At 44.2% G+C, this 15,726-nt stretch overlaps 1 protein-coding gene across 2 annotated transcripts in view; it reads left to right on the plus strand.

Annotated features, from left to right (window-relative positions):
• Positions 1–1,215: 1,215 nt before the first annotated feature.
• ZNF385D (zinc finger protein 385D) overlaps positions 1,216–15,726 on the plus strand; it is a 327,336-nt gene continuing 312,825 nt past the window's right edge. The window contains exon 1 of one of the 2 annotated variants that reach the window (XM_032631619.1): positions 1,216–1,478. In XM_032631619.1, the coding sequence (XP_032487510.1) occupies positions 1,457–1,478 (22 nt within the window). In that variant the 5' untranslated portion in view covers positions 1,216–1,456. The remainder of the gene's footprint in view (positions 1,479–15,726) is intronic. The other variant, XM_032631620.1, reaches the window with a different exon arrangement.

Below are 15,726 nucleotides of genomic sequence, written 5' to 3' on the forward strand. Positions count from 1 at the left end.
GCTTACCAAAACTCCTATTAAAATATATCAATTGCTTGCTTCCATAGGCTACAGTTCTTTATTTTTTTAAATTTTTATTTGCTTTTTTCTTTTTTTATATTCTTTTTTATTATGGTTTATCAATATCTTCAGTTCTTAGTTTAATAGATTTTTGTAGAAATGTTTAAGTTTAAATGGTCCAGTAGGTAAGTTGGACCCCAAAGAGATGAGTCCTTATGAAACTGAACTTGCTCTATGGGTTTATTTTCAGTGCAGAGTATTGAAATATTAATCAGTCCAGCTTTCAGGGATTTCTTTTTAACATCCTTTTCTATGTAAGGGCTAAGCTTCTTTGCTAAGCTTTGCCTTTCTCGACTGTTCATCTCAAATGTAATGGGAGTGCTTGTGTGTGTCTATATTATACTAGTGACCAGACTTGAATTATGACACAATCCTGGTTATCTTTCAGGCTAAAATGTCTCTCCCCTTTAGGGGTCAGGGATCATTTCAGGCTCAGTGTCCTTTCTACTACCTGCTTCGGGAGGCAGCAAATGTGATCTCGTGCAGGTGCGAGGTGACTTTCATCACCAGTTATTTTTCTTTACATTTCTCTATCAACCTAGCTCAGAAAATACTCAAGAAATAAAAACAACTCTTCACCAACTGCTGGGTTTCTGTGATCTGATCACTTCTCAGTGGAAACCTGTATTACCCTAGCATGGTCCCTGGAGTCTTTTAGGTATAACCATCACAGACAGCAACCAACCCTCAAGCCTACAGCAAAGAGAATGCAGGCACAAGGCACCATTCCCCATCCTACTGCCTTTTAAACTTGGGAGGGGAGACTCAGTTGGGGCGGGGATGCTGCCATTCGCGGGAGGGGCGGGATAAAAGTGTGTCTAATGACACGTCAGTGACAGAAGTCGCCTTAACCCTGTCCCCTCTCGCCCCCCTCCCGGTGAATTTCTCCCCCCGTGCGCGCCTCAGTGGCTCTGGAGACCCTTCTCTCTTTAAGACAGCCTCCCGCGCCCCTCACTCCGCCCCCTCCCAGGTCTCTGGGCTCGTCAACGCTTCCCGAGCACCATGGTTGGTCCAGGCAGGCAATCGAAGCACCTCCCGGAGCCGCGGCGAACCGGGGGTGGGGTGGGGTGGAGTGTGGGGGGGGTCTGTTTGTAGTACTCTCAGTCCTGATGTCACAGGCGCAGCAAGGACATCGCAAGGAGGAGTCGGATTACAGTAAGGATGGGCAGTGCAGCAGGCAGCCCGAGTGCACGCTCCAGCCGCCGGGGACCGTAGCCCGGGAAAGGCGGCCCGCGAGGCGCTCATCCCGCGGCGGAGGCGGCACGCTCGGCGCCCCTGCTCTCCACGCCGGGGACGTTTCCGCCGAATGTAGCATGAAACGGGTTGGCTCTGCGCGGCAGCCCTGGGTGCGAGCTGATGCTGAAGACGCCGCGGTGGGGTTCTGGCTGTCTGATTAATGAGAAGCATAATGTATTTTGGTGAGTGTTCACGCTGATGATGTCATGCTGAGGGTGCCCAGCTCTTCATCAGGGCAGACAAGCCCTTTCGAAAATCTCGGCAAAGCCTCGAGAATCTATTCCAGTAAACCTACCTTCAGCAGGCAACTGGAGGACCCAGCTGGTGCAGCCCTAGGAGCTTCCTTTGTGCTACGATCGGGGCTGTTTGTTAGTCGTAGAGGAGTTGAAGTTGGAAAAGGAAAGAGGCAGGGGTGAGGGTGGCTAAACTTTGCCTTGATTTGTGTTATGAAGTTGATTTTTTTTTTTAGCTAGGTGAGGAAGGAGAAATGGTGCGGCGTGGGAAAGTCATGGGCAAACTCAATGGAATGTAAAAGTTCTGTACTATGGATGCTGTGGAAGCTTAGTCAATATCTACGGTTCATTAAGCATTTTGGTTTTCCCCTAATTCTGAGGCAGAAAGGGAAAGAAAACATTCTTTGGTGTGCGGTGCTTGGACAGCTGAGAGCACCCTTCCACAGCATCCCAGTTTTCCATCCAGCTAGAGCATCCTGGCACAAAATGCATATTATTTTAAACCTTTAGAGGTCTCGGAGCTGTTAAATGTTTGTGCAGTTTAGTTGTGTGCCGTGGTGGAAACCTCCCTTAGGTTTTCTGCGGAGCTGCCTGCCCTTCCAGAAAACATGTTGCGGCTTAGATCTGGGCTCTTAGTGAGCAGTGTAAGTGGGCTGGGAGCTGCACATTTGCACTTTAACGCTGCAACTTACTGATGGGGAGAAGGCAAAACCCTTCCCTAAATGCGAAGCCAAGGATTAGACAGAATATCCTTTCCTCCTCCCTGAAGTTATGCTTTCCTTCTGTAAGTTTCATCCCGCATCATCACCTAAGGGCATCTCTCTGATATTAAAAGGTTTGTGAGAGCAGCTGAAGAGGGCTGAGGGTTCCATGATGCAAATGCTCTGGGTGATCAGTTGCCTTGCTTGGAAATATGTAAGCTAGAGTCATTTTTCAATTAGAGAGGTATTTCGAGAAACTTGGGGCAGTATTAGTTTCTCGGTTGTTTATTGCTGTGCGTACTATTTGCTTTGTTTTGTTTGCTCGAGCCTTTGAAACATTTGCCAAAGTATGGAGAAGCTGAGTGCTTTTTAGTTGTCTTGACAGCAGTTTTGATTTCCCTTTAATTTGCGTCATGTTTGGAAAGAAGTCTTAAAAATAACTAAAATCGATTTTAAAGCAAGGCTCCTCATTTGAGGGACACATGTAAGCAGAATCCAGAGTTAACACTCTTTCCAGGGGGTAGTGATAGAGGTGGTAAGCGTGTTAATTGACAATTCATAAAATAGCAAGTGTTTATTGTGAATGTTTTTGACACACGCAAAAGCTTGTAAAGATAATATGCCTTTTGGACAAAATAACATTTCAGCATCTGTACTGGTATTTGAGAGATGGCAAGGAAGATTTTAATTTTAGCTTAAGTTTTCAACCTCTTGCAACAATGCCTAAGGTGATAGTGGTGAGGATGTAGTGTTAACCAGAGCCGTGGTGTAAAAGTACTGGTCCAGAGGCCATCCGTGCTGTACTGGATTTTCCTGTGTCTCTTGGAGAAATATTCACTGGGCTAGCTCGTATTATTAACTGCATGCTAGTCCAGCCGTTTTGTAAAGCAGGGTGATTCACAGGGCAATTAGTTTCACTGTGTAATGCAAGTTTTTAATAGCACACATTGAAATATGATGTCCTGCTTCAGATGAAACTATACTCTTTTAAAGGCAAGGCTAAAGTTGCCCTCTGTGTCATGAGCACGGTTCCGTCTTACCATAATTCCGGCGTGAGATATGGTTTTATATTCTCGGAGGAAATCGTGTGTATTTAGGAATGCTGTTTCTTTCAGGTTCTGTTATGCAGCCCCTCGCTCAAGCTGTTTGGCATCCAGAGCTCTGGGAGCCCACCTGTCTCTCATAAAATGTGTGGTCCACGATCTAGGGTCAGAATTGACAATACGAACCAGGCGTGTTAAGATTCAACAGCATTTTAATGTTGCAAATCCTTACAGTATGTATGTATGTGTGTATGTACGTAGACACATACGTGTACTTATGTGTGTGTAGCTATTTCAGGTAATTTTTTCAAAACAGTGCTTTCACTTTGCAGTTTGGTCACCCGTGACTTTCTTCTTCATATTTGAACTGCAGAGGGTTTATCAGGTCAGGGAGAACAGGGACAAAAGGAAAGCAGGGCTGGATTCTTGGGCTTTTCTTGTGATTTGTGGGAATGGGGTAGAGGTGTCAGAAGTCTTTATTTGTGTCCCCAGCAGGGAGTGATGGAGAGCATGGGTGATGCTCTAATACCCTGGGAATTGATATGCAAGCAGGGTATTTACTTCCCTTGTAAATAATCTAATTTGTCAGTTTTGCTCGCCTGCTCCGCCTTTCAAGTTTAACTGAAGACTCATTGCCTGGACAGACTGGCCCAGCCTCTGCTTCTCTGTAGACCCCTTTCCCCTTAGGGGCTGGACACTGTGACCCCGTCCTTTCTCAGTTGGAGTCAGCTGTGTGTGTGCAAGTTGGTGGAATAAGTAATATTTCCAGTTCTCCAGAATAACTCGTGTTTTGAGTGTGCTGTCTCAGACTCACGAGGCTAATGGACCCTTTTAATGACTTAAGCCTCACTCTTATCTCCTACTGAAATTTTAGTGCAGTGTTTTCAATAATTGTTCATTTGCACTTACTGCACAGTAATTTAAGAGTTTGCTGTTCAGTCACCGTGGATATGTTTGTTACTTATTCTGTCGATCTCGCATCCATTACTTGGAGTTAAGAATCAGGTTCACATGGGAGAAAGAAGAGAGGAAAAATCCCAGCAAGCAACCTGATTGGGATTTACTGTAAAAGCAAGGGAAAATCATAAAGACTTGTGAAGTTACCCTCTCCACCCGCAGGAATATTTGACAGACTTAAAAATTGCATGTGCCGAGGATAAAGAACCGTTAACAATTGATCCGGAAATAGAGAGTTCCCTGGTGGTCCAGTGGTTAGGACTCTGTGCTTTCACTGCCGGGGGCGCGGGTTCAATCCCTGGTTGGGGAACTAAGATCCCACATGTGGCAAAAAAAAAAAAAAAAAAAAGGTAGTATTATGATCCCCGGTTTGCAAATGAGACCTAGAGATAATAAATAAGAAAATAAATTAAAAAAAATTAATCCGCAAATAACAACAAGCAGCTGGGAGACTTCTCACTGGATGAAGGGAGCGGTCCTGGCTGGCTATGAGTACAGCAGACCTGCCCCATGCCACCTGGTTACGGTTAGGTCAGGGGACAGTGCTGGCATGAAGGGCAGGTACATCCCAGCAGAAGGCTGTAACCATGTACTGTCTCCAGTATGTCTGAATCATCTTCCCCTTCCATCTGGCTGCACACATTTCTCCACTGCTGGAGTGATGAATGGCTGCCCGTGGTCCTGCCAACCTCACAAATTGTCCACAGTTTGCCAGAGAGGTGTCATGTCACAGCCCTTTGCCATCAGGAGAGAAAATGGGAGCCTGATGGCACTGAGGAAATTCGACGTGCCCGAAAATCAACCAGATGGAGATTCTGGGGTACTTACAGCCAAGCAGGGGCGAGGGCTTGCTCCCTGAGAATCCTGCTGCAAAAAGAAAGGATGCATCTTAAACAAATGAGTAGAACTTGAGACAAACATTAGAGCTCCCTCTCAATGCTACTATTCATGGCATATTCATTAAACCTGGAGAAAAGGGCGAGCAAAATTTAGAAAGTGCGAATGAGCCGTTCAAGTGCAGCGTGGTGCTAATTGTGAATCAGCTGTCTTCCTTAAAATGCCTTTAGAAAAACCTGAAAAAGACTTAGCGCTGTGCCTATCATAACAAGAAATACTTGATGGAGGAAGCTTTTAATACAACAGTTAGAAAAAAAATCTCGTAGGAAAATTCTAGACCAGCAGCCTATTCCCCTGCCTATAATAGACACGTTTATACATTGTCATAGGAAGGACTTTGTTTTTCCGCTGGGATGTTTAGAACATTCTCCAGTGAGCGTTTACACTTTTGGTTGTGTTAGAAAAGCAGTTAGGCGGCAAGGCTACAAGGAAGGAAATGAGCAGAAAACAGCAGGCAGCAGAGAAAAACATTCCTCTTTGTGTGTGTGTTTTCAGTGGAAACATGTAACTCATCCTAATTAGTTGGTACTAGGTGATCTGTTATGGGGAATTAGGTCCACTTGAGTCCCTCAGGCACTCTGGATGTGTTTCTATTTCCCCGAGGTTACCAGCGGGAGAGAATAATTCAGGAAGGAATTTGTTAGTCCAGGTTACCCTTTTTGAAGTTTGAAGTCATTACCATTGTGTGTTATTACAAATGAATCTAAATGACATGCAATCAATTACTACATAACAGGGATGGCGGATGTGACAGGTGAATGTTGTCAGAAAGCATCAGATGCAGGAAACTGAAATCTAAGAGAACCCTCTCAAGACATTCCTCTTTCAGATTCATAGGAAGTTCTCATTTTCGGGAACCAAATTCCAAGGATGATCAAAATGTCAGTAACACGGATTCTTTAATTAGGACCCTTAAATTTTGAGCTAAGTTTTTCTTCTTTTTTAAAGGGCCTTCTTAGTTGCTGTAATTACATGGAAACGAGATGAGTTTATTTAAGGGACAAGTTCCAAAATTCATGAGATAATGACGACTTGCAAAGTTACCCTTTTGTGGGTGGCATAATTGTTCCAAAAAACAAGTGAAAAATTTAAATTAGTGTTTTCTGACTTCCACTGCAGAATATTTGGTCACAGCTGCTTTTGACTGAAATCTCCCTTGATAAGACCAGGTGTGTTGGCTAGCATATATATGTGTGCGTGTGCGTGTGTGTGAGCGTGTGCGTGTGTGTGTGCGAGTGTAACACTGGATCCTAAAATAGTGCCTTGTTATATAAATACCCAAATTTTATTTCTCATTCACATCTTTTGTATATTTGTAAATCTTTTCACATCATTTGAAAGGTAAAACTTTAAGTATTGATTTAATAAGATGGATATGAAACTGTATTTTGAGCACAGCTGGTTTTCAAGTTTATCAACCATTCTGTACCTTAGAGGTTTTTAAAGTCAAGTCATGAGGATAATTTTCAAGGCTTTTCCTGCTTAAGAAAGAGGGATGCTTGTATAAGCAGAAAACTATTTCGACTTTGACCTTGAGAAAGAGCTGTTTCCATCTGTATTACACTATGAAAAGCATGTCAAAAAACAACAAAGGTCATAGTCACTGCCCTCTCCGTCTCTCTTTAAAGAAGTCATTATATATCATTTCCCACAAAGATTAGTTTTGCAACAGAATTTCACACATGATTGGTGGCATTAAGAGAAAATACAGCATAAGAGGTGGCTAGAAATATCAAAGCTTAAAGTGGCTGAGATCACGCTTGAACCAAATTGCTAGGGTTGAAAATAGGAAGACGCTTTGCTCTGTTGTCCCGTTAAAATCGTTATAAAGCAGCTGGAAGTCAGCCTTCTTTGAATGTGAGCTCCAGGTTTGCACAGCCTTTAAAACTGAAGGCATTTCCGTGAATCCCTCTGGATTCTGACAACTGAAATGCATATGAACTCGTATCATAGCACTGGATGGGATGAACTGAACCCCTTCTTCTTCTTCATGTTTTTTTTTTTTTTTTTTTTTTTTCTGCCCACTTGCAGTAATCACTTTTCTGTAAGTAGGGAGGAGGGAGACAAGTTTCCTGGGCTAAGGTCAGACGGGAAATGGGCAGCAGCAGCATTTGGTGCTCTGAGCAATGCTGTTTGCCCCAAAGTACAGCGGTGCCTGGTGGGAGTTGGGGACTGGGGGGCAGGGATGGGGCTGGGGGCTGAGAATTCTTTCAATGCATGAGCGTTGTTTAATCTCAGGTGTCCTCAGCACCCCGCTCAGCTCAGTGCCAGGCACATAGGCACTTACAAATAGGTGTTGAAACTGCAAGATGAAATGGGTGTTGGCGATCAGAGAGGAAGGGAATCCAGTTCCTCAGCGGATCCAGAATGCTGACGTTCCCTAGCAAAACTGGTGAATGTGAGTTGACAAGAGGAACACACCTCTTTGCTCCTGGAACAGTAGCTGCTTCTTTTTGTTTGTTTTCCAAGTGTCGAAGTCAGGACGCGCCCTTAGATATTAGATATTTAAATAAGTGTAAGAAATTCCACAACCTTTTTTTCTGTTTCACTTAACTTCTTGTTTCATAGGACTCTGCAGTGTAAAAGGAGAGGGACAAAGCTATGGAATATTAAGACTAATGGTCAAAAACGTCGGAAGAACACGTAAAATCGTAAGATGGTAGAATTGCACTTGGTTTCAATCCACCTGGTCACAACGGCAGTTCTCAGCTGCACTTGGCTTCTGTGTCTTTATCCCAGATGTTGGCATTTTCTGTGTCTTCACTCCAGATGTTGGCTTTCTCTGGCCATGAGGCTGGGATAGGCAGGAACCACATTATGTGCAAGTAGCCGGACATGCTCGGCACGGCCACCAATTTCAAAAATTGCCGTTTGTTAAGGCTGAGCAAAACTGCTGTTTACAAGGCTTTTGTAAACTTGTTCTTCACACGTACCTTTTTCATATCAATGCATTTTGCTGATGAAGGAAAGCACTTGCGGCAGATTGCTCTGAGGATAAAAACGCAGTAATGAATGTAAACGTACTTTAATAAACATGATCCTTGTAGAGCAATTTGTATTTTTTAAAATGCATCTGCATTTTTTTTTTAATTCTCAAAATGACCCATTGTAGGAGGTAGACAAAATATAATTATTCCTCTTTTTAGATGAGGAATCTGAGCCTCAGATGGCTGAAACAACTTTCTCAAGGTCACACATCTAGTAAAAGTTAAGGCCAAGACTCCAACTCAGTGCTTTGAGGCTTATTTCAGTGCCCTTTACTCTTTATAGCAGAGCGTAGGGAGATATTTTTTATGAAAGGAAGATTCTTTGTAATAATAATGCTAGAAAGAATATTCTAGCTGATAGCTAAAGAAATAAATAGAAATGGTTGAGGTCTAAGATGGATGTGTGTTTTGACTTTGTGGAATCACAATTGATAACAGAAGTCTGAATCTAATCCATACTTTTATTATTCTGCCTTATTTTTTCACATCCAATAATAATCAGAAAAAATCTAATTAAAACGCATGAATTGGGCTTCCCTGGTGGCACAGTGGTTGAGAGTCCGCCTGCCGATGCAGGGGACATGGGTTCGTGCCCTGGTCCGCGAAGATCCCACGTGCCGCGGAGCGGCTGGGCCCGTAAGCCATGGCCGCTGAGCCTGCGCGTCCGGAGCCTGTGCTCCGCAACGGGAGAGGCCACAAGAACAGCGAGAGGCCCGCGAACCCAAAAGTTTTTCCAAAGCATCGTTAGGTATTAAGGCTTGTATTAATTATGTGTTACATATACCTGCTGTTTCACTATTTAACTCAATGCTTGTAAAAATAATGCAAGTCATTTGTACTACAGACTTTGATATTTACAACATTATCTCCAGTATTTGTTCAAGAAGGGAGTCCCAGCCTGGTCTTTGTTTCATGACCCATAAAGAAGTAAAAACAACCTAGTTAGACTCTCAGCTGTTCCACTTATTAGCTCTGTATTCTTGGGCAAGTCACCTCACATTTCACATCTGTGAAAGGAGAATAATGATAATGTGTTTTCCACAGTTCTCTTTTGAGGACTAAACTATACAAGGCTTATAACACTGCCAAGCCCCAGGAAGTTCATGGTGAGCCATCCGTAAAATTTGATCCTTTCTTGATTTTTCCCTCTATATCCAACCCAGTATACAAATGTGTAAAAAATTTTTAAAGTGATGATATCTTTTGGGGTCAAACCAGAAAACAGGAACCATGTCAGCTAATTCACAAAGATGGACTTTAATGCAGGTCATTAGTTATGTGGGTGATGGAGGAGCTGAGATGCCCCATGAGGGGTGCAGAGGCAACCCAGAGATTAGCAATAGCAAGAAACTGGTAGTGTAAGATGGAGAGAGACGAGATGTGGTCCTGGAGGCCAGGACCCAGGGCCTCCTGGTAGGATCTGGAATCACGGCGGGCCTAAGACACTAAGGATGGAAGGATTCAGCCTCAGGCACAGAGGGAGGTGGAGAAATACCCTGCCTTCTCCCTTGCGCCCACCCTCCAGTGCATAGCCTCTGCCTCTCATTGGTGGAATCCAGCCAGAGGGCACCAACAAGGCAGCCTGGGCAGTGCATCCTGCACATGTCAGCACCTGGGCAGTCCAAAGTTTGAGAGACAGCTCTCAGGACAAACTGGCCACAGACCCGCAGGGAGATCTTACAACTGATATAAGTAGCACTTTATTATTATTAGTTTTTTATTTATTTACTGTTTGCAGTACGTGGGCCTCTCACTGTTGTGGCCTCTCCCGTTGCGGAGCACAGGCTCCGGACGCGCAGGCTCAGCGGCCATGGCTCACGGGCCCAGCCGCTCCATGGCATGTGGAATCTTCCCGGACCAGGGCACGAACGCGTGTCCCCTGCATTGGCAGGTGGACTCTCAACCACTGCACCACCAGGGAAGCCCTGTTTGTAGATTTTTTGATGATGGCCATTCTGACTGGTGTGAGATGATATCTCATTTAGTTTTGATTTGCATTTCTCTAATGATTAGTGATGTTGAGCATCCTTTCATGGGTTTGTTGGCAATCTGTATATCTTCTTTGGAGAAATGTCTATTTAGGTCTTCTGCCCGTTTTTGGACTGGGTTGTTTGTTTTTTTGATATTGAGCTGCATGAGCTGCTTGTAAATCTTGGAGATTAATCCTTTGTCAGTTGCTTCATTTGCAAATATTTTCTCCCATTCTGAGGGTTGTCTTTTGGTCTTGTTTATGGTTTCCTTTGCTGTGCAATAGCTTTTAAGTTTCATTAGGTCCCATTTGTTAATTTTTGTTTTTATTTCCATTTCTCCAGGAGGTGGGTCAAAAAGTATCTTGCTGTGATTTATGTCATAGAGTGTTCTGCCTATGGTTTCCTCTAAGAGCTTTGTAGTGCCTGGCCTTACATTTAGGTCTCTAATCCATTTTGAGTTTATTTTTGTGTATGTTGTTAGGGAGTGTTCAAATTTCATTCTTTTACATGTAGCTGTCCAGTTTTCCCAGCACCACTTATTGAAGAGGCTGTCTTTTCTCCACTGTATATTCTTGCCTCCTTTCTCAAAAATAAGGTGACCATATGTGCATGGGTTTATCTCTGGGCTTTCTATCCTGTTCCATTGATCTATATTTCTGTTTTTGTGCCAGTACTATATTGTCTTGATTACTGTAGTTTTGTAGTATAGTTTGAAATCAGGGAGCCTGATTCCTCCAGCTCCGTTTTTCTTTCTCAAGATTGCTTTGGCTATTCGGGGTCTTTTGTGTTTCCATACAAATTGTGATATGTTTTGTTCTAGTTCTGTGAAAAATGCCATTTGTAGTTTGATAGGGATTGCATTGAATCTGTAGATTGCTTTGGGTAGTGGAGTCATTTTCACAATATTGATCCTTCCAATCCAAGAACATGGTATATCTCTCCATCTATTTGTATCGTGTTTAATTTCTTTCATCAGTGTCTTATAGTTTTATGCATACAAATCTTTAGTCTCCTTAGGTAGGTTTACTCCTAGGTATTTTATTCTTTTTGTTGCAATGGTAAATGGGAGTGTTTCCTTAATTTCACTTTCAGATTTTTCATCATTAGTGTATAGGAATGCGAGAGATTTCTCTGGATTAATTTTGTATCCTTCTACTTTACGAAATTCATTGATTAGCTCTAGTAGTTGGCACTGTTGCCTGCTTTTTCCTAACTTTAGAAGGCTTAATAAGGGAGTTCCCTGGTGATCCATTGGTTGGCATTCCAGGCTTTCACTGCCAAGGACTGGGTTCAATCCCTGGGCAGGGAACTGAGATCCCACAAGCTGTGTGGCATGGCTAAAATAAGTAAAATAAAATAAGATGATAAAATGAAATCAAACGCTTAATAATAAGAACATCACTGTGAGAAGCCCAAGCCATGGACTCTACGGACCTCTTGGTTTCCTTAGAGAATTCGTCAGCTCCCGTTTTTGGAGAGCAGAGCTGGTGCTGACAGGTGATGTGGCGCCACTGACTGCAGAGCAGAATTTAGCAGAGCCGGGATGTCTGTTTTTGTCCCAGATGCTGGCATGAGTAACTTCATCAGCACCTCACCATCATCCTTAAGAGGAAGGCCAGTGGGTCTAAATCCTGGCTGCACGAAGGAATCCCCTGGAGAACTCTGAAATTATGCTACCATCAAGGACCAGGGCACTCTGATTAAATCCACTTCTCTGAGCTGGAGCCCAGGCACTTGCATTTCTTTTAAAACGCCTCAGTTGATTCTGAAGGACAGCCAGCTTGAGAACCACCGGGACGGGTGACTTTAACCCACTTTACTGAGTGCACCCTGTGACCCAGGAGTCCCCACTTGCTGGGTCACTCAGGCAGTGGGTCAGGACTCCAACCCAGGTCAGTCTGAGCCCAAAGCTTATGTTCTTTCTTCTCAACACACTGCTCACCCTGAGGGAAATCAGTCCATGGCATGAAGTCTGGACCTGATTGCAAGCTGCTTTGTGCTGCCCCGCCCACTCCCTGCCTCAGTTTATAGACTGGAAGTCCCTAGGGAGGAGCCCTCCTCCCCTGTCCTTGGGACCCTTTATAGAGCTGGCACCCAGAAGAGATTCATGCTGTGCAAGTTGATTTAGGATCACAGTGGGATGGTTCTAGAAAGGATTTTAGAACTGTGCTTCTCAAAATTTAATGTTCATACAAATCCCCAGAGGATCGTATTAGAACACAGGTCTTGGTTCAGTAGGTCTGGGGTGTGGCCTGGGATTCTGCCTTTCATTGAGCTCCCGGGAGATGTCTGTGCTGCTGGCCCACTGACCACACTTTAGGTAGTGAATCTTTAGCGATCATTTAGCTGACCTGCGGCTTTCTGCTGACATGGAAAATCTGGTCTAAGTCTCCAACCTATGTTCCTCTGTTTCTATTGTACAAGATACTGAATGGTCCACAGTTAGAGTTCCACTTAGGGTGACCAACCATCTCACTTCTGCCTGAGACTGAGGGGTTCCCCAGGACGTGGGACTTTGGGTGCTGAAATGAAGTCTCATGAGGACGGGGATGAATTGTTCACCCTAGTTCCAGTAGCTTTAGTGCTCAAGACCCAGCTCCCCACAGGGAACTTGGGCAAGTGACTTGCTTTCTTTGAGCCTCCATTTCCCTATCTGTGAAATAAGAATAATAAATGAAACTTCCTAGAATACTTACAAGGATCGAATTAGATGGTGTACGCAGAGCACTGGGCCTGCTGTTACTATATTCATCCTGACTAAACATTGACCTGACTCAGCACTCCCCTCCATCACTGAAAAGAAGAAACACCCCAGAGATCAAGTGTAAGTGGTCATGGATCATCTGTGTTGCACCATCTCTGTACAGAGAGGGCAGCTTGTAAATTACCTCCTGCCCACAGATATGATGGACAAGCCGGTGTGAAGCCATTCGTCATTCAGCGTGCAGTTTGCCTACCCCGAATGTCAATACTAATGATTTTTGCTTGTTGTTTAGGGGAAGAGAGGCCTGGCTGAGGCTTGGCCACCTTGGGACACTGTGAGCTGGCCCCTTGTGTTCTGTTGACCTTGTTTATCCATTAGTGTTTCTCTGAGCGTTGTAACAGCTTATGAGGGCCGCTGCATGCAGCTAATGATAATTTTTCCGTCTCCTGACCCATCCCTGTCTTAACACTAGATAGCCGTAAACCAACAGGCACACGAACAGACAAGGCACTGAAATCCCCGTGCTCAGTTGGCCTCATCTTGGGTGAAAGTGGCTGGCTTTGCCCGTCCTTACCTGGGAAAGCCGATTCACTCACCTGTCAAATGCCAGCCGTTTATCAGAGCACTTAGTCTGCCAAATATGTGACGATCATGTGAGAAGCAAAGCGCACTTTTGTTTTTCTATGAGGACTAGTAAGTAGGGCTGCTCCAGGGAGCAGATGATTCCACAGTAGTGGTTACCTGGCCTGAACCGCTGCCTACCAGCATTTTAGACAAGAAAACAAATGAACAACAAAGCAGAGGCTACTCTTGATTTCCTCGAGCATAAAATGTGACTGCAGGCAGGTTCCAGCACAGTTGCACTTCAACTTATGAGCATCTTAAAGGCAAAATTGGGAGATTTTTTTGTCTCTGGTCCCATCTCTGCTTGCTGTCGTCAGAGCTGCTGCCATTCTAACATATGCTCTTTGACGTATGGAGTCAACGTCTCCATTTCACAGACAGGAAAATAGAGGCCAAGTGCTTGGTGAATGCACGTATCTGGCGCTAGTGACGAGGCTCCGACCACAGCTTACAAGCCAAGCCGCGATTTGGTGGCGTGAATTTGCAAAAATGGCCCCGAGCCTCAGCTTCCAAATCAGTAAATTGAGACAGTGGTAACTCATCAGGCAACCCTCTAACTACTAAAAATAGCTGAGGTTTATTACGTGCTTGGTCCCTGCCAACCACTGTTCTCAGGGTATGGCCTCCACCGCTCCTCCTAATGGCCTTGTTGGAAGAATGGTCAGTGTGCCACTTTGCAGATAAGGAAGCACGAGTACAGAGAGTGCAAGCAAAGAGGCAGCAGTAAGTGGCCTGGCTGGGTCAGACCCTGGCCACACTGTTTGGTGTGACCTTGAGTAAAACTCAGCCTCTGAAAGCCAGAGTCTGGGAGCACATCCTCAATATGCAGAAAGATCATGGGTTTTTGAAGCAGGCAACAAACTAAAACGTGAACCAACACACAAGCAGAGAGCATCTCACCTTGTCCGCCAAGCAGCCACCTGTTGGTGGGGCCTGAGACTGAGAGCAGGGAAAGATTCCAGTTCCCTTCCAGAAAGGGTAGGAGATAGGAAGTCCTGTTCATGGAACATGCAATGCTCCAAAGTCAAGGCTTACACAGACTGCAAATGGCATTGATAGTTGGCCTCCCTGTGCAGGAACGGTGCCTGGGGGCCTGGCCTCTGTGTGTACGTGTTCCTGACACAGTGGTGACTCTCTTCCAAATGGAACAGTGATTTCTTTCTCACTGGCTTCTTCCTGGGCACATACAATGTGCCAGGTGTGGGGTGATCTTTTCTTATCAGATAACAATCTGAACTTTTGGGGGGGTTCCCTAGAACACCAGGAACTGAGGGAGACCATGACATCTTTCTATACCTTCAATAGAATATTTTCTATTTTTTGAAAATGTAATGATAACATGTTCAGTTTTTGAAAGAGAATCTCGTAGAAAGGCAAATAGTGAAAACGAAATCTTCTATCCCCACCCTAGTGCACTCTGTTTTATTCGAGAGACTGTGTTCTACAGAAGGGGAAGGGGGTGGATGAAGGTGGTCCAGCTATAAGATCAATACATCCCAGGGGTGTCATGTGCAGTGTGGTGACTGTAGCTAACAATACTGTATAATGTATTTGAGAGTTCTAGGAAAGTACATCTTAAAAGTTCTCATCACAAGAAAAGAATTACAGCTGTGTGAGGTGATGGATTTTAACTAGAGTTATTGTAGCAGTATTCTCAATATATATACACATCAAATCATTATGTTGTACATCTTCAACTTATACCATGTTATGTCAATTATATCTGAATAAAGCTGGAAAAATAAACTCTATGGAAGGGTATATGTATACACCCCCCTCTTGTTTTTACATGGAATGGAAACGTACCATGTCCCCTGTTTTTCATATTGCTTTATTCAGCATATATTGATGTTTCTATTTTTTTTTTAATTTTATGGCTACACAATTTTCTAATTCAGGAACATATTTTGATTTATTTTACTGGCCCTTTTAAAAGAAAAATAAGCTATTTTCATCCTATCACTAATAAAAACAATGAATATCATCGTGCATACATAATTCTTTTTTTTGCGGTACGCGGGCCTCTCACTGCTGTGGCCTCTCCCGTTGCGGAGCACAGGCTCCGGACGCGCAGGTTCAGCGGCCATGGCTCACGAACGCAGCCGCTCCGCGGCATGTGGGATCTTCCCGGACCGGAGCACGAACCCGTGCCCCCTGCATCGGCAGGCGGACTCTCAACCACTGCGCCACCAGGGAAGCCCGACATACATAATTCTTTGTGTACATGTTCACATGTATCCATAGAGTAAACTTACAGAAGTGGAATTTAGGGGGAAGGCATATTTAATTCTCATGGGTATTGCCAAAGTGTCCC

Source organism: Phocoena sinus, chromosome 4 (genome assembly GCF_008692025.1).
Source record: "Phocoena sinus isolate mPhoSin1 chromosome 4, mPhoSin1.pri, whole genome shotgun sequence".
In the NCBI taxonomy this organism is placed as follows: Eukaryota; Metazoa; Chordata; class Mammalia; order Artiodactyla; family Phocoenidae; genus Phocoena; species Phocoena sinus.